This window comes from Lates calcarifer, linkage group LG21 (genome assembly GCF_001640805.2).
Source record: "Lates calcarifer isolate ASB-BC8 linkage group LG21, TLL_Latcal_v3, whole genome shotgun sequence".
Lineage (NCBI taxonomy): Eukaryota > Metazoa > Chordata > Actinopteri > Centropomidae > Lates > Lates calcarifer.
This window is the reverse complement of record NC_066853.1, coordinates 15,477,983-15,499,412: the sequence shown is the minus strand read 5'-3', so window position 1 is coordinate 15,499,412 and position 21,430 is coordinate 15,477,983. Positions and strand designations below refer to the sequence as shown.

Sequence of the window (21,430 nt, the reverse complement as noted above, 5' to 3'; positions counted from 1 at the left end):
CCAGAGAGACAGCCAGGCCAGAGAAAAGGCAAGCTCTCCTCTACTGTTATGCTGCGAATTCCCCCTCCCCACGAAAAACTAAGAGAGCAGAAGTACAGTGATGAGGGACAAGATGAGTGATACCAAAGTGCATGTCACAGATGAGCAGCCCTGAGTGGCTGATGGGGGGAAGGGGAGGGGGAGAGAACAGCAAAACCCCGACCACACCAAAATGCACACAGGTCGAGACGAAAATGTTCACGTGGTCCACCACACCAATGTCCAAGACCAGGCAAGAGAGCAGGAACATTGAGAGAGAGAGAGAGAGAGAGAGAGGAAAGAGAATAAAGGACAAGCACGGGGGGCGGGAATGAAGGGAAACAAAGAGGAAAAATAGAGAAGGGTGGGGAAAACAGAGGAAGAGAGAAAGTGAAAATATGTCAGGTCTGAAAACCAAAAGTGAAAAAAAGAAGAAGAAACTTTTGTATCGAGGGAGAAAGCAACACATCAAAGCAAAAGCACAGCACAAGGGGGAAAACTACATGTTGACTTGATGGTGACTCAGTGGTGGGTGAGTGGGAAATGCTTTAGATTGGAAAATGAATTAGAAAAGGAGTGAGAGGACAACATAATGGTGTGTTGCGATGTTTCAGCAAAGCACTCGGCAGTGTCTAGGTACCTAAAGGGAATCTACCAGGCTGTGTGGTTTTTGTACGTTGGTTAAAAGGTACGAGTTAATCAGTTAATCAAGGGTCAATTACAGGCAGCTACTACAAAGGGACAAACTATCTGTTCTAGCTGCTATTTTAACAATAAACAAAGCTCAAGAAAAACTACAATCATTCAGAGGAAATCATTTCATCCTCTGTGGAAAGTGCCTGTCCCAGTTCTGTGAGCGCAAACTCAAGCTCATTTAACAAGGCCTGTCAAAACTTTAAAGTGAGAAATTCAACTGGAAAATCATTTCTGGCTCACTGCCGTCCAGGAAATCTATTTTTTCTGTAGATTTATTTAGTTGTCATTCACCTTTCAGAGCTAGGGAGTTAAAAATAGAACTTGACACTCTGGTTTTTGAGCTTTGAGTTTGGCTCCTCAGTTTTCTGGCTGTTTAGTTCCAGTTTAGTGTCGGTGGCTTGAGGGAGGGTACCTGGGATGGCATCTGGCTCTGTGGTCGTCCTGAAGGACATGGTTGCTGGCTGTGATTTGCCCTTCTGATTCTCTGCCACCACGTAGATGTTGTACTCTGTGTCCCATTCCAACCCGCTGAGAACCACGTACTCGCTGCCGCTGGGCAGTTTGATTTCTTGTTTCCACTCTGATGCTTGTATCTGAGGACACACAGACAGATATACAGCAGGTGCATTAGGTCTGCAACTAACAATTGTTTTCATCATCAATTAATCTGCAGTTTTTCTTCTTGAATAATTATTGATTAATTATTTGGTCTTTACAACATCACAAAATAGTAAAAAAAACAACACTCCAAACCCAAGGATTTTCAGTTTACTATGATGCGCTCGGATGCCCTTGCCACCTTTTTATAAGACAGAAGATGAGGATGGAGAAGAAAAAGCAGAGAATTCTCACAGAAGCCTGAACCATCAAAAATGTTGCTGGGAAAACACAGACTGATCATCAGCTCTGATCGGCATACTCACAGGTTTATAGCGGACAAGATAATGTAAGATGGGTGAGCCGCCATCGTCTTGCTTAATCCAGCTGACTTTGAGGGAGTTTCCTTTAGGTTGAAGAGCCCCTTCAAGCTTAGGAGGATTGGGATTCCCTGCAGGCGCACAAGAGCAATACAAACATAAGTCAGAGGTTTGCTTAAGTGATGCAGAAATCTAACTGTGTTATTGAGGCAGCAAGAAGCAATTCTGTCAGTCCACCTTTAAAATTGCACAATGGGAAAGAAAAAAAACAAGAAATTTGAAGTTTGAAACTGGCCGCTCTCTTTGTTGTCCTTTTCAGTCACTTCTCCTTCCTTAATCACTTGCCTCGAGATGGTATGTCTCAAGTCAGACTAATTACCAAGTGACACAGCTACATGCTTATCTGATTCAGTCTGAGTTGCTGAGTGACATTCAATTGGCACAAAAATTACTGAATGACATCCTCCCAGTGTCACACAAGGCTTCGGGGCACAGGGTTATTTATCACTGACTGAAATGTTATGTAAGATTTCAAAACATAACAAATAAATAAACTGCCTGTAAAGATAACCACCGAGTTTAACATACTCGGGATGCACTAAGCAATGTTTTGTCTTTCTTAATCTCATAAGACGGATGTCCACAATCAATGATATTAACAGATGGCAGCTGTGAGAAAGGAGATGTTTTTATTTAATCACTAGTTCACTAGTGCTCTGCTGACCTGTGGAGTTACTCAAAGGTCAATCCCAGGACCTGTCTTATTCTCCTTTAAAGGCACATTATCCATGCAGTTAGCTGTCTCTCATCATTGCTATGTCAGTGCTTTATATATTTGTCAAACCTGTGGAATTTTCAAATTTGCCTACTTTTGTTTTAAGGAGAACAGTGCCTGGATGTCTCCTAGTTTTCTGCAAATAGATCACAACAAAACAAAAGTTGGCTTCCAAAAACCAAAGGGTTATTTTTGATTCCCAGTTGCACTTTGAGAAACAATAAGCCAGTTGTTGAGTCCTGTTGTTTTTTAATTAAGGAACATTGCCAAAGTACACTGCGTCTCATCTTTCCAACAGCTCAAACAAATCATCCACTGTTTTATCTCCTCTCGTCTCAACTACTGTAATGCACTGTTTAATCCAAGAAGCTGTAGCTCATTTACTAGGATTGAATTCGAAATCCTTCCAATTAGTTTCAAAGCATTACACAGCTAGGCACAACCATGTACAGTATGAGTGAGTTGCTGAGGTCATACATGTCCACTAGGGCTCCTGGTTTTGCCCCACTCAAATTTCAAGACTCACTGTGACTTAGAGCTTTTTCTGTACTGACTCCCTGTGGGGGTCAGATCAGCAAACTGAAAGTTTTAAATCTCATCTCAAAACCCTAAGTATTTTATTGATGCATCCTTGTCCCCATTTTTGGTCTTCTTTCACAATCTAAATTTTATGTTTTCATACTTGATATTTAATATCAAAAAATCGTTTTTCGTAATCCTTAAGCACTTTGTAACCCTGGCTTAGAAAAGTGAAACATTAACAAAGTAGGGCTGCAACCAACAATGACTACATGTTCTTTATCAATTCATCTGACGATTAGTATTTCAACTATTCGTTTGATCGAACAAATGTCAGAAAACTGACAGATGAGAAAAAATTTCAAAGTTCAAAGCGATGTCTTCACACATCCTGTTTTATCTAACCAACAAACCCAAAGATATTCAGTTAACGGTCACAGAAGACCAAGAAAACTAGAAAATATTCACATCTTCAATCACTTCTCTGTCAATTGACTATTCAATTAATCAGCTTCAAAATAAAGTTTTACTCACTAACAGACAACAAGAAAGTCGTGCACAGTGTTTATTGTTCTTATTTGCAATATTTCTTGCCTTCACAATTAATTTATTGGTATTAATTAGTTAGTGGATATGGCCTATGGTGATGGTATTCAGGCTATGGTTAAACATGATGCACAATGTGGAGGATATATTTTACATGGTAGCTAAAGCACTGAGCAGGAGTACTGATAGCTGCTGATTGAGAACCAGAGCAAATTTCTGGAAGGAGCCATATTTTGAGCGGAGATGGGAGGACACCTATTATGATTCTCTGGTGATTAGAGGAAACTGTTTATTACCCACTTGATTTATAGTCACACATCCTAAAAAAAAGAGGAGAGGTAACATGCCTCAGGTAGCGGGCTATCAGTACTGTCCAAGTGATGCTGATATTAAACACTCTTGACTGTTATATATTACTGTGAAGGCAGCTCTGGCTCTCGCTCATTTATCCTGCTGATACAAATGTCTACATGACTTGATTAATAGGACTGAGGTAGACGTGTATTACATGACTGCCTAGAGACGATGAATGTGTTGTTTAATTGTGGGATTCTCCGGTTACAGTTAGGAATCTTCTTTCAGAAATCCGCAACATCAAGTTACCTTCTGTGGGGCGGAGGGGATCGTCAGCACCATGCAGGCCAAATAACAGTCACATGAAATGTACATGTGAGTGGTTGAAAGAGGAAGGAAGACATAAAAGACATAACAAACTTAGAGACAGGGACAAAAAATGTAAATGACCCAGAGACAAACTAAAACAGAAAGATATGAAATCGCAACAAAGCTATTCATACAGATAAACACAACAACTGAGCACAGAAATTCTTCTGTTTGGGCTCTCGGTGTGAAAAGACCAATAGACATCTAACAGCTTTATCCTCCTGACTTTAGAGGCTTTATAATTTGCAAGGCGACTGGTTAATCAATGCTGATGGGCCTAATCCACATGTAAACATTCCCAAATTACACCAAATAGCTGGAGCCAGGGGGGGGGAATGTACAGCTTATGAAATTCAGAGATCTGGCATTAATTCACGATACTGTCATTAAGCCAATTAATTCACAAGCTGCAAATCAAAACTACATTAATATTCATATTTGGATAACTCAGCTGTCAACTTATGCGGTGTGGGTGAAATAAAGTCTACAGACAGAGGAGGTAAGGATGACTGGGCCACACAAGGTTGCAGTTTCTAGAGAAACATGCACATTTTGCTATGCTTTAAAGTTATTACAAATGCAGCTAATCAGTAAGGGTGATGGGGGGTTATTCTGTAGGTAAAGGAGCAGCTACAGCAGTAAAAACTGATCTATTATGCTCACTACAAAACAAACCTGCGACTTCAGTGAAAAAATGAAAAATGTCGTCTAGAGAGATAAAAGAGAAAAAAATCAGGCAATCACAATCAGCTGTCTCCACAAATGACTACCTGAATCTCTGTAATAATTCTCCACTGAAGAGTTTACCAAGACTCATTTTTGGCAGACTGCACCAAAAAAGAAGAGGAAACAAAACATCTTACTTAATGATTGCCACATTTAAGGTTAGAATGAGGCAGAGGCAGCTCACATCAAACTGAAAGGCTGCTCTGAGACGCTGCTTCAAAGATGGCGTGCAGAGAAATGTAATTATATTTCATGAAAATAGTCCAGCTAATTTATTCAGGATGTTCAAATGAGTCTTAAATTATTAACTGAACGGACATCAAACAATGTTTGTTCAGTGTAATTACTACTACAGAATGTTAAAAACCCTAAGTGATTTGCCCTTTGTCTGCTGTCTTAGTCTTAAACCTTTAGTCATTAAACTAGCACTTTTAATCTTGACTTGTTGTCTTTGTCATGAATTTAACTTGGATCATGTGAGAAATATTATGTGTTGAAAGAGTTAAGAAGTTGGTGTCAGAGACAACAGAGAAACAGGGTTAGGACATGTTAAAAGCAAAGCTGAAATGGGCCGACGATGGTCTACAAATACATCAATCCAAAGGTAGACTTATTAGAAACATATCAATGTGTTTATCTGATTTTATACTAAGCATTTTAAAACACCTAACACATTAAACAGAGAGCTGAAGAAAAAGAGATGAATCACTTACTTTTGTAAGTGTGGCCTGATGGATATAACAGACAGATGATGGCAAATGGATAAAACAAAATGGATGATTAAAATTATAAAATGAAAATATGTGGATGGTGATGAGCAGCATGCAGTTAACATGTGAATTATGTCCAAAAATAAAAACAGAATCATACAGACAGCAAATACATTCAATATTAGTCCAACAGAGGGTAGCAGTTTCTCCTCCAATAACATGCATCTCCAACCAACAGAGGGGGCTAAAACCTAAATAATGAGTTGAAGACTCGCCACAAGGCTGATTTTCAAAGGAATAACTCTCTGTTTCCTACTCTAATTCATGGTTCACAAGCACATAATGAGTCTAATAAAGGACCGTGAAACTGTGGCTTTTAAATGATTGTGTGATTATATCCAACTGCGATCTATGTGAGGAAATCAGAGTGCAATTTAATGTGTAAAATGGAAAGATGGTGCTGAAAAACTGGACTTAATGACAAAAACTGTTTCCTGAATTCTTAGATTTCAAGGTCCCTCCATGGAAAAAGTGATTTAGTTCCTGTTGTCAGTTTTACTCCTGGATGAACAAAGAAACTTGGAAGAGGACAGAGTTTAGACTGAAAAGACTCTGTTGGAAGCTTTTGTGACTCTGTCCAAACAGTCTCAGTGCTGACATGTGTGTTGCTGTCCAGCAGCTGTGAAACTCTACTCTTCAATTAGTTTTTATAGATAAGCAATGGGGCAGAAAAGCACTTCTCTCTCCAAGAAAGAGAAGAGGGGGGACCTCAGGTAATGTGTTTGTGGAGACGGAGGTCAAAAAGGTCTGTTAAAAGCACTACATTGCGCTGTAACGTTTGCAACTTGTGCCACTTACGGACAGGTTCCGTCTTGAAGAACTCAGCAGGGCTGCTTTCACCTTCGCCCTTGCCGTTGATGGCTGACAACTTCACTTCGTAGTTGGTCTCTGGCTTCAGGCCTGTTATAGTCACCTCGCCGATAGAGCCTGTTACAATATATCAGAGGCAGTGCAATCCCTGCTGAGAACACCTTGATAATTTTGATTAGCAGGTAAAACAAACATGTCCCCTGTTCCAACAGTACATGCATAATTAATTCCATCACAAGTAAACAGTGGTTAGCTCATTTCTCATTTCATTCCAACAATGTTTAAACAACTGATAAATCTATTTAGAGATGGTCTAAACGGTCTAAAACTACATATACACAGAAACAGAAATAATTGACAGCTGTTTATCAGCCATCATGGAAAGATCACCTTTTGGATTAGGATTAGTTTGCACATATTCTTAATCTTAGCTGTCTCACTCTTAGATAATATTGTTATTGTTTACTTACTTGCTTAATCTTATTATCATATTGCAATAATAACATTGTGTAGCATAACAAAAGAACTATAGGAAAATGTCCTGTCATTTAATTCAGTGTATCTGTTCAGTCCTTTTAAGACCTTTTTAAGACCATACTGATATGTATCTCCTACGTGCAAACAAAAGCAAAATCACATATAAAACTGTCAAAATATAATAATTGCAATGTTAATGCAATTAACTGTGTTCCAGTGGTACACATTACATGAAACAAAATACTCATATGTGCAAAACAAAACCTCACATAACTAATTTTGTTAGCTTTTAATGCAATTTGCCTCTAATCCTTTAAAGACCAGGATTTAGTGGCCTCTAGCCATGAGGTTGCAAATTGTTACCAACTGAATAACGCTCCCTCACGCCTCCGTCTCCGGAGAACCTATGGTGCCCAAAAAGGCACCACAGGTTCAAGGAAGGTTGTGAAAGGCGCTCTGTTCAGGGTTACTGTAGAAACATGGCAGCTCATGAAGGGCTCATTCTCAGCTAACAAAAAAGCAATGATTCTTAGTTACAGGTGATTATACACTAATGAAAACTAATTATAAATATTATAGTCTGTTACTGCTAACAGATCCCCCAAAATCCAACACAGGCATCCTACAGTCTTACCCCCCAAATTTGTATTTCTCCAAAACAACAGCATCAGTTTTGTTTTCGATTTGTGTTCTTACCGTCTTGGATCTCGTAGACTCTCTGCATCCAGCTGCCCCTGCCCTGCATCCTCCACTCCGCTCTATATTTCAGAACAGGGACACCCCCAGTAGACTCAGGCTCCTCAAACTGGATCTGTGCTGTGGTGGAGAAGGGTCTCACCTCACTCAGAGATGGAGCTGATGGCACCTCTGGTAAAGGAAGGAAATGCAGTGTGATTACAACAGAACCTGTAAGATTGCAGCACACCAGTGCTGTCAGACTCCATTGTTCCATTAGACTTAGAGAATGAGCTCACTGCTCCTAATGGCTCCAAATTATATCTAAAAACTGCTTCATCTTTGTAAGAAATCTATGATTTATGACAGTCATGCCATTTCTCTTGCACTGAATGCTTCACGGACTGAAGGTAGGAAGGTAGAAAAAACATTTAAATCCACTTATGACAGACTGATTCAAGTTACAGCTGATCCAAAGTCAGCCTTAAATTGTGATAACTGCACAAAGAAAACCACTGAGAACAGTGAGCAGCTTGCTGGGCTTTCACAAAAGCAAAACCTTTATGAGAATTTGAATTTGATAACGCTGGAAAAAGTCTTGTTGCATTCAAACACTTTGGTACTGAATACAATAAAAAAAAAAAATCACATTGAAAATATGATTTTTGTGATCATTAAGCATCAATTAATTTTGGATTTGTATCGAAAATATCTGATTTCTGGTGAAGACAATTGACTATTAATTTATTATATATTCATGGAAGTCATGTTTAATAATCAGAACAACCTTATTTGGGTTCAGCCACCGCTGCTCTCTCAGTCTATTTTAGAGAAAATGACTGTGTTTAACTATTTGACCCAATGACACTGGTTCATATCCAAGTGCTGGTGGCTGAATTCACACACACTGGTGTGAGCACTGTTGTGTATTGAAATGCTTTGATCTTTGAAATGAAAAGGCGGCACACTGTAATTACTGTGGTTGCCCATGTTCTGTTCCAAGAGAAGAATGTGGTGTTTTCAATTCATTTACTTGAGATTGTGGGTCAAGAGTGGCATTATCTCTCTGCTCTCTCAGCTGGTGGTGATCTGATGTTACAATAAAATGTTGTAGCTTTGACAAACTGTTTTTTACTTCACAACATACACAGTGAAACCTTGATTGTGCACACTCACATATAGTGTTTTATCTATCTGAGCATTGCGCAAAGTGAAAATCTTAGATCTGTTGTATTTTCCAAACAACCAGAGGGAAGGAACGTTAAATTATCTCATGTTGGTTGCATTGCCTATTCATCTAAATTTATCATCCATCTCAACAAACACTGTGTAATCTCACATTGTGGGAGATGTTTTGGTTTAATGTGGGTAAAAAATCTGCTCCTAATGCCTAGGGCCAGAAAAAAAATGCTGGAATTATTCTCAATTTAATTTGTGTGCTACAATGAAATTTATCTTAACGACTGGTTATAAATACACAAGGTTTTTTTTAGCAATCATTGAAAACATACGTCCTATATAAGACTTCTTCCTATCATCATACTCCTTTAAATGTTGCTTGTGCTAAAAAACACAGACACAAACATATATTTGTGCAAAATATAGAAGGATTTTGAATCACAGTATCATCACTGACCGGCTTGAATGAGCAGGAACTCCTTGGACTCTGTGCCCATCTCATTAGAGGCAGTGCAGTTATAGCTCCCAAAGTCATTTTCAGACTCAGGGGTTATCTGGAGGAGGAGAGTAAAAAAAGGAAAGCGGCAAATATATGAAGGGCAGTGTACCAAAACAGATGAACAAACTTGTGTGTCAAACACTCTGAAGGTGACCTTTTTGTTTGTCCATTAGAGTAGCCTATTTTTATTTGTTGCTGTGAGCTTTCCTGCTGCTGAATTATTCATGTGATTTTTTACACAATGGAGCTGAAAGAAAACCCTTCACTTCAAGTCTATGGTCATGAAATTTTGATGACACGAGGGGTGTGTGTGTGTGTGTGTGTGTTGCACATGGAAAGACTCTCTGTGTACATTTTTTTTTTAATACCAAGTGTAAATTGTGGTTTGATGTGTGTGTACCTGCAGGTAGCTGGCTGATGGACTTCTGAAGATCTTAATGTTGGTGGTGTTTGAGTTGGGGAGCTGCAGTCCATCTCTCAGCCAAACGATAGAAACATCACTGGGATGAGCCTTGACCTCACAGCTGATATTCACCGCATTTCCCTCCCAGGTATACACTGCCACTGCACCATGTATCTTAGGGGCATCTAGGAAACAAAAAATACGACTTTAATACAAACTTCCTACCAAAACATTTTTGATTTTTGTGGATTTAACAGTACCTAAAAATAGTGATCTATATGATCAGCAAATCCGTATTTTGTTCATTTAAAAAGGGTGGGGGAGTAGCTACGTTGATGTAAGGAGGAAATACTCACAGCGGACTTCCAGATAAGCTGGCTGATCATCCTCTCCAATGGCACTGCGTGCTGTGCAGAGGTACTGACCAGCATCCGTATACTTGACATACTTTAAAGTGAGGGAGGACACGCGAGCATCACTCCTCACCACAACATTTCCATCCAGACTCTAAATGGGAGCAGAAAATGGCTTGGTTTAGAGGAAAAACAAACCAATTCACATCAGTTATTTTCCATAGCCATATTGCACATTTACATCTACAGAGCACATTTCAGCATAAAGATGTGTGACCTGGAAAAAAAAAAAAGCAGACAGAAGTAGGCCTTTAATGAGCAGAACAGACATTACATTAATGAAACAGGCACATTCTGCTCTGTGAAGACGTGGAAACATAAGGACACAGTTGACAGTACAGGGGAGCTTATCAATAATTGATGACAGAAGGCGCTAGAAACCATCTAGAGCTTTTCACAGGAGGGCTTACCAGCGCATGAAATATGCTGATGCATGACACCAGATAGAGCATTACCTTACATGCCACATTTGCACTTTATACTGAAGACACTTGTGACTTAGTGTCACTGCACACAATCATATATTTTTTTAGTATAACAACATTTAAAGTTAACTATTTGTCGCGTTTTTTTATTTTGGTGTATTAGGTTGCAATGCTCTCTGAACCCACTTTCAGCCCATGCCCCACTTTCAGTGATGAAGGGCACATGCCAAGTCACATAGCATTTGAAACCTGGGAAATAACAACAGACAGCTGGCTAATGAGATGTGTAAATGACCGTCCTGCTCTAGAGATACCTGGTTTCATTAACTTGATATGCAGAGTTTCAACATCCAACTATAAGTAGCTTCCTGACCTTCAGGGTCAACCAATCTGTGTTGTTGTGGTTGTTGTTGTCATGTGACACTAAACTGTCCAGGTGTTAAATTACAGACCTCATTTGTCCTTTTAGACAAATATTTTCACCACGAGGATTACTATTTCAAACATTTATTATACAGACTAAAAACATTATTTTTCACTCACAAATGAGTTGGGCGAACCTCAGCTTAACTACTTATTTAAGCTGCTAATGACACAAAAAAACTGTCGTCTAGATGAAAACAGTAAATCTCTAACTCAGTAAGTCTCAAACCAATACAAATTTAATTTATGGATTTGGGACATGTGAGTGTTCTTACACAGTACTTTTTCATATAGTAAGCTTTGGTGTTTTTGTGAATTGTTGCTTTAACAAGGTACTGCAGAACTGAATATCTGAGCCTGTCTTTTGATTGCTCTCATGGCTTTGATCCAAGCTACAGGCAAAACAATGGCACGGTTGCTTTTCCACATATTGAATTAGGGCCCAGTCTAGGCATCCATGTAAGTGAAACCCTTGTTAGTTTGTATTCAAATTCATTAGACAAAGCATGTCTGGGGCATTCATTATGCATAGCGGGTAGCAGGACCAGGGAGACACTTACATAACACGCTACCCTTTTATTCTGACCCCTGTGCAGAAAATGTTCTCTCTCGACCCCTGTGGTACTGTTTCTGACTCCTGCATCTGTGCAACATGCCACACTATGTACAACCATGAAGTTAGTTAGTCAGTATATCTCAGTGTAGAGTCCTTTTTAATTTTGCGCTCCTACTTTTTGGAGAATACAGTGTCAAAATGCCTACCAAAGTCAGAACCACATATGGACAGTTTCTCAGAGGCTGCAGCCACTCATTCCTTATATGAAGCCTATAATGAATATCATTATCTATCAGAGGAAAATTATGTGTTCACTGCAATTTAATATTGTGATTCATTAATGTTTCATAACAATGATTTTCAGCTTTAATGCATTATGCACCAGAGTGGCTGTCGATTGGAAACTTCCTTGATCATATTTTTTGGCTTTACTGCCTCTTACAAAATACATAAAAAAACATTTTGGTGTCTTGTGTGAAAACCTGGTATAAATCAGACGGGGGAAGAAAATAAAGACTTTCAGATGTGAGCTCCTCTAATAAATCAAACCAGACTGACAGTGGAGCTCTCCTACAGCTTCTTCAGCTTTACCAGCAGAGGAGAGAGACACTGCTGGAACATCAGAGCATAAAATTGAGAATGCACTGAGGACACGTGAAACTCATGTCTCTCCAAATCTTAACTGTCCCAGCATACAAATATACCTTCCCCAGAATGTACCTTTCCATTCTGCAGGCTTGTCAAATGAACACTGAGCTGCCTACACATTTGCAAAAACATGCTCAGCATGCTCATACTGCTTCGTGCTCATACCCCTCCCCTGTGCGGTTTATAATGCGACGCCTTGCAGAAAGACAAACATCTATCGATTCAGAGTGCAGGTGGACTTTAACACCATATCATTATGTCAGAAAGTGAATATTATTATTGCCTGATCCATACACTTAGAACATGACACCGCAAATGTGCTGCACATATGCTGCAAAGATTTAATTTGAGAGCCAATAGTTAACTACAATACTGTTTATATAATAAAAAAGGATGGGAAATTTTGAAGCCTGTGTATGTTTTCCTGTTCTAGGGAAAAGTGGCACTTGTGGGGGATTATCCTTATCCTTCTTAAAAAAAAAAAAAAAAAAAAAAAAAAAAAAAAAAAAAAAACAGAGCAGTTTAGATTACCGTGATGCACTGTTTGGGCTTTTTGGACTTGCCTGATTTTTGTACTATCAGCTGATTGCAAATCTAACTGTTCAAAATTATACATTTTACCCTTACATTCTCCATTAGCTTATTATTGCTGATGCACAAAAACGTTAGTGCAACCATGCGTAAATTACAGCTTAACACATACCTAGTAATTACTGTCAGCATGTGCCTGACGAGAAAGGTTCTTCCTCACCTCCTGTGCTGAGTGATGAGTTCTTTCATTTCAAAGTTTGTGTAATCATAGGTGTCATTAACGAATGCATATCAGCTGTCAATAGGAGGAAACAATGATTGGAAAAAAAACATTCTCAAAACTATTACAGAAAAGAATAGAAGGAAAAGACAGATTCACTTTATGTGTAGTGCTCCCTGCAATTTGAAAATAAAATAGCAAGGCTATTTGAGGAACCAAATGGTCTATAAATACATATTCATTTCCTGTCAAATGGTACAAAAGTATAAATAACAATGGCAACCCTAGTGTCTAATCTTGCACCTGAAACGGTGATGGGCTCATCGTTGGTGACATACTTTGTGAAAGCACAAATGTCTGTTCATTTGGAAAAAAAAAACAAAAAAAAAAAAACAGTTCTATTCTGTAGAATGGTGCACTCAGCACTAATATTGGACATCACAAAGTGGTATTTCTCACCATTTTTCTCACATATGTAAAACACATATTTGATAGTGAAGAAAATTGGAGAAAAGCTTATGTGGGCAGGTCTGTCTTTTGCCAATTTTCACTTTCTTTCAGGAAAAATGCCTGGCTCTGATACTCTAGGCTGCTGCACAAAGACATCTTTCATTTTCTCTTGCATACATATTCAGTCATCTTTGGTCCAACAAATTAGAACTATAAAATTACTTATAATGTCAAAAATACATGCAGAAGTTATAGTCAAGAACTGGCAGTGGACTGAGTGAGATCTGGAGATGTGGGTGGAAGGACAGAGAGATCTGAGGAGTGTGAGATTTATCTAAAAAAAAAGAAAAAAAAAAGAAAAAGAAATCAGAGTAAAGCAGGTTGACAAACTGCATTTAACAGAATCGTGTACCTAATCTATAAAAAGTAATTAAAAACAAAATCATATTTGAGCAGGCAGATGTCTTGTAATGACTTGTGAGCTAGGTTGAAGGTCTGGAAAAAACACAGGCTGAAGTAAGCTACAGCATGTTCAGTTTATATAGAAAACAAACAAGTAAAACAAAGAGATAGACAGACTTGCACTGGCTTGTCTGGCTACTGCATCGTTCTCAGGGTTTGTATTCTCCCTGACCCTTATTTGATCAAGAGTTTTGATCTGCATCCATCCAGAATTGAATAAGACTCCCCTGACATGAAAGATGGATGGGTGTAGGAAAAAGTCATGCATTTAGAATACCTTGTGCTGCTCGGGCCGAGTCCATGATGCCTGTAGAGGACAGAGACAAAACAACAAGCACAAGGCAAAGCAATTCTTAGAAAGTAATCCTTATCCAGACAAAGCAGGGACGCTGCACATTGCATGCAAGAATTAAGTGCCCACAGTTTATTTTCTGTGCATCCATAGTGCCTGAGCTGAATGTCTGATTTTGCTAAAAGGTCTACAGGTATAATAAGGGGTATGCTTTGGACTTATTATTTAAAGGTAAATTTTTAGGGGATTTTTATGGTGTATTGTTTCTGTACAGCACACCGGAACAACACTGCTTCTAAGCCTAAAAGAAGTTAGGCTATTGGCATAATGATAGCACAAATGCTTACAGATAAGAAGGTTATTGGTTTATCAGTAAGAGGTGAGTCCATTACACTGCAACAACAGAGATATGTCAGCCTGTTTGGTAAAACTAGTGCAGCAATTATCGACTCACAATCCATTTTTGAGGCTTGCAACAATAATGAGAGGATAAAAGCCAATAAAGAGGAATTTACTCTCACTGTTGTCTTCACGCGTGCATGTAAAAAGTCTTTCCTTTCCTTCACCAAGAAACAGCGGTTGCTACCTTAGTCGATCAAGCTACTGAACAACACTTGCTGGGTTTCTCAATAAGTAATGGCGCTTTTAAAATAAGCAGTTTTGTGGAAAGCTCTTTCTACGCCCCCATGTGAGACGTGGAAATAAATCTTTGCCTACAGGAGGCCCATGTTATGTTGAGTAATTTTGCAAGTCAAATGTCCGGCTTTGAATGTTAACAATACTTGTGCTAATGTTTCATATTAGGTGTTTTTTCTCACTGTTATGCTTTGATTATATTCCAAGGTTAAAATAGACAAAAATGTGATTTGCATTAATTCAGAATTTAAAATCTGTTTGTTCTTTAAAAAAACAATATGATGGCATCTCTCCCTGATCAGTGGATGTTTGTAAGGCTGCAGGCACGTTAGTTATAAAAATATACATAAAATATTTCTCAGAACTGATGAACTTAACATTCACTGACTGACCAAAACTGTACAATGATAATAATAACTCAGGCTGGGTCATTGTCCAATGTTATAATTAATTGCCTCTCCATACCCTCATGCAGTCCCATTTCAGTTCTCATGTCTGTTCCATGTACATACTGCATTTTTTTTTTTTTTTTAAGAAAAGTAGTATATTATTTGTAAAAACGCTAAAAGCATTTTTGACATTGTTTGACTGGGATCAACATGGGTTTAACATTTTGTCGTGTAATTCAGAGTTACTCAGGAAATAAAATCACATACCAACATAAAGAAGTCATAGAAAGTCATATATAAATACATAATATTGGTCATATCTCCACCTCTGATGAATACAGTAAAACACAGTACTGCTACACGAAGTCATTTTACATCATGATAGATAAAATCAAACCTCTGAATGACAAGCAAATCATTTCAACTGTACTACACAACATTAAATCACAGTGACACCGTAAAACCCAACTCCACAAGACAGAAAGCTTTTTGGAAAGCATGCTCTATGAATTTCATGATGCGGAGGAGAAAATGTTAAGCATGACGATGAGATGTGATGGCCCGCGTAGTGAAGAAGTATTGAAGCGTAACAAGCAAAATGATAAACAGCTATTTCATCAGGTGCAACGGCAAGAAAATGTCAAGTAAATGAAGGCAATCTGCCGGAATAATTGTAGGGCAAAACAGTGAATCAAACCATCAATGAATTCACATCTAAAATCGCCCCTGAATTATCCTCTCATAATCAGTGCTGGAGACTTATGAAGAACATAAAAAAAAAAAACATATGGTGTGTTTGAATTCAAGTAGCTCATGTCAGTGATGAACCTGAGTCACCGTTTACTAGGAAAATAAGCAAATTGAGAGAGATAAAAAGAGGAGATCATAAAAACCTTATTGGGCAAATCATATGCAAAGCTTACTGTAGGAGTGTAATTTCACTATGTTCTTAAAAGCGTTGTAAGTCCTCCACTGTCACAGTAAAACACACTGTGCACCGTACATCATTATAAACAGCAGTTGGCTGCGTATCGCCACCATGCTGAGAAAGAGCGGTAGCCCAATTAAAACAGGCAACCTAATGGTCTGTAACATCACCATGCTCATCCACACACTCATCTGCAGCACTGCCTCTGCAGTAAGTGAGCTGACAACTACCACTGTCATATCTGTGACAGGTGTTTGTTTAAGACAAAAGGACGATGAACAACGGCAGATGCGAGTACGCAAAACGGAAGACACCATAACACAAAATCACTGCTCCCAGCAAACATGCAGAACAATATGGTGACGGTTCCCTTGCGACTTATCATTTTTCCAGCCCATTGTTATTTCCCTCCATAGAGAATTATCCTCGCTCTTTGTTTCTGACATGAATTGTAATGTCGGCGTGAAGAGGCCAATGCAGAGAGAGGAGACATACTAACACAAATACACGTAAATGTACTGAATGCTGGTTGTGTTCTATTCACTGGGTGATGTCTGACCGAAACTGATGAGTATGCACATTGTCGTCGTCCTGTGTCATTAACTGCTGAGTCTAGGAACCTCTGCCAGTACATCACAGAAAACTGAGCATTTTGGTGAAGAAACCCTTACATCACCCCACTACTAAGCTAGCAGGCGTGCTGTTGTAAATGAGTAGCCTTTTGTGTTTGGAGAAAACAATGCTCTCTCTGCACTGGCATACGACGTTTAAAGCATGCCTCTGTTCCAAATGCCCTCCCTACACCGCTACCACACAACATTAATTACTAAATTTTCTTCCAAGTATCTCATTACAAATAAAATAATCATGAATTTCTTTTCTCAAGTCTATAATTTCTAATTGGAACTCAGGATGTTAGACAGAGGCAGACTTTTAAAAGCGGATTTGTGTCCTGAAACTTGAATTTTTCTAAAATAACACACAGATTACAGACATAAAGTGCCATCACCAATCAACTAGGCTGTGCTCCGCTTTTAAGTTTTATAATTAGTCTTATTTGACTATAGCTTCTCCCTGCATAGTTCAAAATATTTCCAGATAATTACAGCTTTAAAACTCCCTGAATCAAGGAGAATGTTTAATACATATTCAAATGAGCAAAACATTCATTATGTAGATAATGTACAAAGCATGGATAAATACTTCATTTACATTTTCATTTATTAAACAGACACACTTATCTAGAACGACTCACAGCAAATGTATTCAAAGGACTGAAATGACGAAATATCGCACGTAAAGTTGATGGAGGTTTTAAAATAAATATATACGTACTTAACTTTAATTGACAAATAAACAGAAACAAAAACTATCCTCAGATAGGCACCAGTTTGAATTTGAAACATAAGCAGGCATACACCCACAAGCGTACAACCTTTCAACATATTACTTTATCTCGTCTTTTTTATGTATAGTACCACTGCTTTACTATTGTATGATACAGTAATCTCCTTCAGTCCTCCCATGATGCATGTCTTTACTCACTGTTATCAGTCAGTGCTTTTGTCTGTCAACACTGAAGATTTTATTCAGACCTTTAAAGCCTGAGACCACAGTAGAAAGTCAGTCAAAGATTTCAATGGCTAATCTGTTACAGAGTATGAGATGTAATATAGACTGTCCTGGTTTCTTACATGACTAACAGTATCTGAAAGGATTTTACGTTTCCACACTAGAATAACGTTCTCCAAACATTTTACGAGGAGTGATTGATAAGTTCATGGCAGAAGGAGTCAATTTTAGAGAACCTAACACTAACTTTTCAACATAGCCCCTGCATAGCCCCATCTGGTTGCATATTGTTCAGTGCTCATGTGGACACCCCCCACCCTCCGAATCTTCTTGATTTTCTCATGTAGCTGGAATAGCATGACCCTCTTCCAGGTAGTCCACCAGCCTTTGCATCCCAGGAAACAAAGGCCATCACCTTGCCAGCAGAACCCACAGATTTGGCTTTCTTGGGAGCTGGAGACTCTGAGTGTATGGAAGTGAACCCAAGGTTACAAATTGCTGGAGAAATCTCTCATGATCCGCCTCAAAAATAGTTGAGCAGATTGTCTATTGACATGTTGTGGCAAATCTGCCTTCTCATCAGACCTAGTTTTGGGTCTGTCTTGGGGCCCAGTGTGCTGACACCTTGGTCATATGGAGTAAACACTGTATGACTGCATGGACACATTCCTGGACGATACCCAGCTTTCTGTCAAAGTACCGATGTGTTACTCGTCAATCTGTCGAGATCAGGGCATGGATCTCGTTAAAGGTCTCCCATGTGGTGACGGTGAATGGCTTTCTAGGGGGGAAGGTGACACCTTCAACATGCTATAGGAATAGGTACCTTCCCTTAATGCTGACACCATGATCTCATGGACCTCCTTGAGTCCTTGAGACTGAACTACGGGATGACTGCACAAAGGCCAATGTTGTCCATTTTCTAAGAGAGGGCTAACTTACAATTGTCAGTTGTTACCCAAAACCGAAATATTAGTTATTCACTTCAAACTTTCTGCCAGATTTCTGATTAAGAGATGAACTGCTCATGCATGTAACAAGAGCATCTCCTTCTACCTTAGGCCACAAACTTATCAATCAGTAGGTAGTTCTGCTAAAAGTCTACTACAAAGTAATTGAGAGACTGAAAATTATAGAGAGTGTGCATTTTTGCTTTAAGTTACCCTGTGGAGTTTTTCACCACGAGTAACACTATGAAAAAAATTTTTACATGTGGGTCCACATTTTGACAAACGTACATATACACAGGCACACAAGTGATGAGATACACATTCCTGCTGATGGTTTTACGCTAGTCCACTGATCTACCGGTGGAACACTGGTAACACTGCTTATTTTATAGAGGAAAGAAATACAAAAAAAACATATTTGTTAGACTTCAAAGATATACACAGTGTGTTTTGGTGAGAAACACTGAATGTAAACAGAAACTTAAGTTTACTCCACAGGGCACCTTTTATAAACCCTAAACAGAGATATTTTTTAGAGTAGTTCAAGGCTGTAATTTAGCTTTAAAGGAGGAAAACCAAAACAACACAAACATCTACAAAGTTTTTCTGAAGATTTTTTCAAAGTTGGTATCATGAGGATTAGAAGTTACAGTCCCTCTAAAATGGAAAATCTTACCTGATCCACGGTATCATGCATATTGTGGCAAAACTACTTCTCATAGAGCAAGTACAGCAAAAATGATTACACTGTCAGCAAAATGACAGCAACTTCCTATAAAGTAAAGTCCACAGTCTCCTACACAGTCAGGGCAGACCAGTATCCAACAAGCTAAAAGGAAAACTGTTTTTGTAAAACTTTGACTATTACACCCTATTTAAGATTCATCATATTACACTGATAATCCTCTTCTGTTATGCAGCTGAATTTCAGGTCTAACAATAAACAGAGCATCACTGATAGCTGTAATAAAGTATAGTACAAAATTATATTATTATCATGGGGTTCTGTCTAAATAAGGTAAAAAAACAAAACAAAAATCTATGTACAATATGTACTATAATCAAAGCTCTTTAGACAAGAAAATAAGAGAGGCTGACCAACTATTGAGTCAAAGAACTGAAAACACATTCAAATACACTGCTAATTAATTCCATCATCACCACCACACATCTGAAATGGCACAGTACAGATCTGTACTGGTTTTCTGACCAATACTAAAAACTGACATGAATATATTAATGAGGAAATGCTGCCCTTAACATCCTTTAAAGTTTGTACAAGAAATTCTAAAGTGAATTAACAGTTTTTGTTTTTGCAATTCTCCATGTCCACCCCAAATGAATGTTGTTTCACTTGTCACACCCATTCTAGATGAAATACAGCTGTTATGATGATTACAGATAGCATGACAGACAGACATCAAATGAACAAACAGAACAAGCCAATTAAACGATTAGCAGCCGTTTCCTCGTGCATTCATTTGAGCCCCACCAAGGAAATCATTTCCCCTGCTGATAATCAGTAGTATAAAGGAAAATATAAGCAATCTGCAGCTACTCTCATTATTCTACAGTGATTCAGTAAGGCTGCTAATCATTTCTTTGAAGAAGAGATGCCACAGATCACGCAGCATACTGCAGACTTGTGCAAAACACACTGCCACCAGAGCGCAGCTGTGCCTCACATGACATGTTTCACGTGACATGCCATAGTGCAGCACGTCAGAGACTACACAGTACAGAAAATGGGTGGGTAATGCGAACTGTAGTTGCCTATTTTTGAGTAATAAAAAAAATACTCTAAAAGAATTATTTATCCCCTCAGCCCTGACCTGCAGAGTCAATTTTCACACCTGCAGTATAGCTTGCCAGGCAATATTTTTCATGACATTTAACCATGAAACTGTGGGATGTAGAGCTCTGAGTGCTCATCTACTGCAGTGATCAGCTGGCCTGTCACTGAGAAAAGAGGAAGTTGATGTACAGCAGCTGGGTGGTGTGTTCTGCAAAAAACGCCGCTTCTCATGGGACAAATACACTAGATAATAGGACTAAGGTGTAAACTGCTGGGCGTTCATGTTTGCCACTGTGGGTGTTCAGGAGTTACAAAGAAAAATATAGGCCTGTCGTGACATGCATAATATGGTGGTAGCAGTGTTTTGCACTTGTGAGGCTCCACTCCAAATCTATTTTTGAATATCAAACGTTCAGCCCTATAGGTTAGACAGGTGGCTATAAAAGGTTCGTATTTCTGTTCCTCAGAGCACAGTGCCTGTCATCTGCTTGAATTCATCTCCGTTAAGCCACTTCTCCACTGGCCACCTCTGCGCTCAGTATGTTTCAAACACTCATATTTTCATTTCTGTCTGCAGGGGTTTGGTGTTGGATACTCAAAAGACAGATTTTAGGTGGAGCACATTTACCCTCAATTTTCAGGTGACACTGACATAAATGTTAGACAATCTACAGTATTATGGAGATGACAGACAGACTGAGCTGGGCTTGAATCCAGGAAACCTCATGCTGTGATGGAAAGTTTGAAATGATCAGGCAACAGCAACACAGAAATGGCGTTTCCCTATTATTATGTTATTAACCAAGTTTTCAGCTGATCTCATGAGATAAGTGCTACACACTTTCTGTCACAAGATCAGTGAAGTGTTCAGGCTATATTTGGAAAGCATGCAGGTAGTCGAATCAATTTCATGAACTCTGATGAGATCATTCCTTGGGGTTTTCAAGAAACAGCTGGGAAATTTTCAATAAAAAGGGATTATTTGATTTCAGTGGGGGTTTCAAATCTGGAGGCATACTTTGCAACACTACTCCAGTACATTTCTGTGCCACGCGGATTTCATACCT

General features: G+C 38.8%; 1 protein-coding gene across 1 annotated transcript in view; it reads right to left on the bottom strand.

Moving 5' to 3' along the window:
• ncam1b (neural cell adhesion molecule 1b) overlaps nt 1-21,430 on the bottom strand; it is a 73,817-nt gene that overhangs the window by 10,576 nt on the left and 41,811 nt on the right. The window contains 8 exon segments of the mRNA XM_051065396.1: nt 1,127-1,307; nt 1,638-1,762; nt 6,429-6,557; nt 7,614-7,784; nt 9,229-9,325; nt 9,671-9,858; nt 10,030-10,180; nt 14,079-14,108. Of these exon segments, the coding sequence (XP_050921353.1) occupies nt 1,127-1,307; nt 1,638-1,762; nt 6,429-6,557; nt 7,614-7,784; nt 9,229-9,325; nt 9,671-9,858; nt 10,030-10,180; nt 14,079-14,108 (1,072 nt within the window).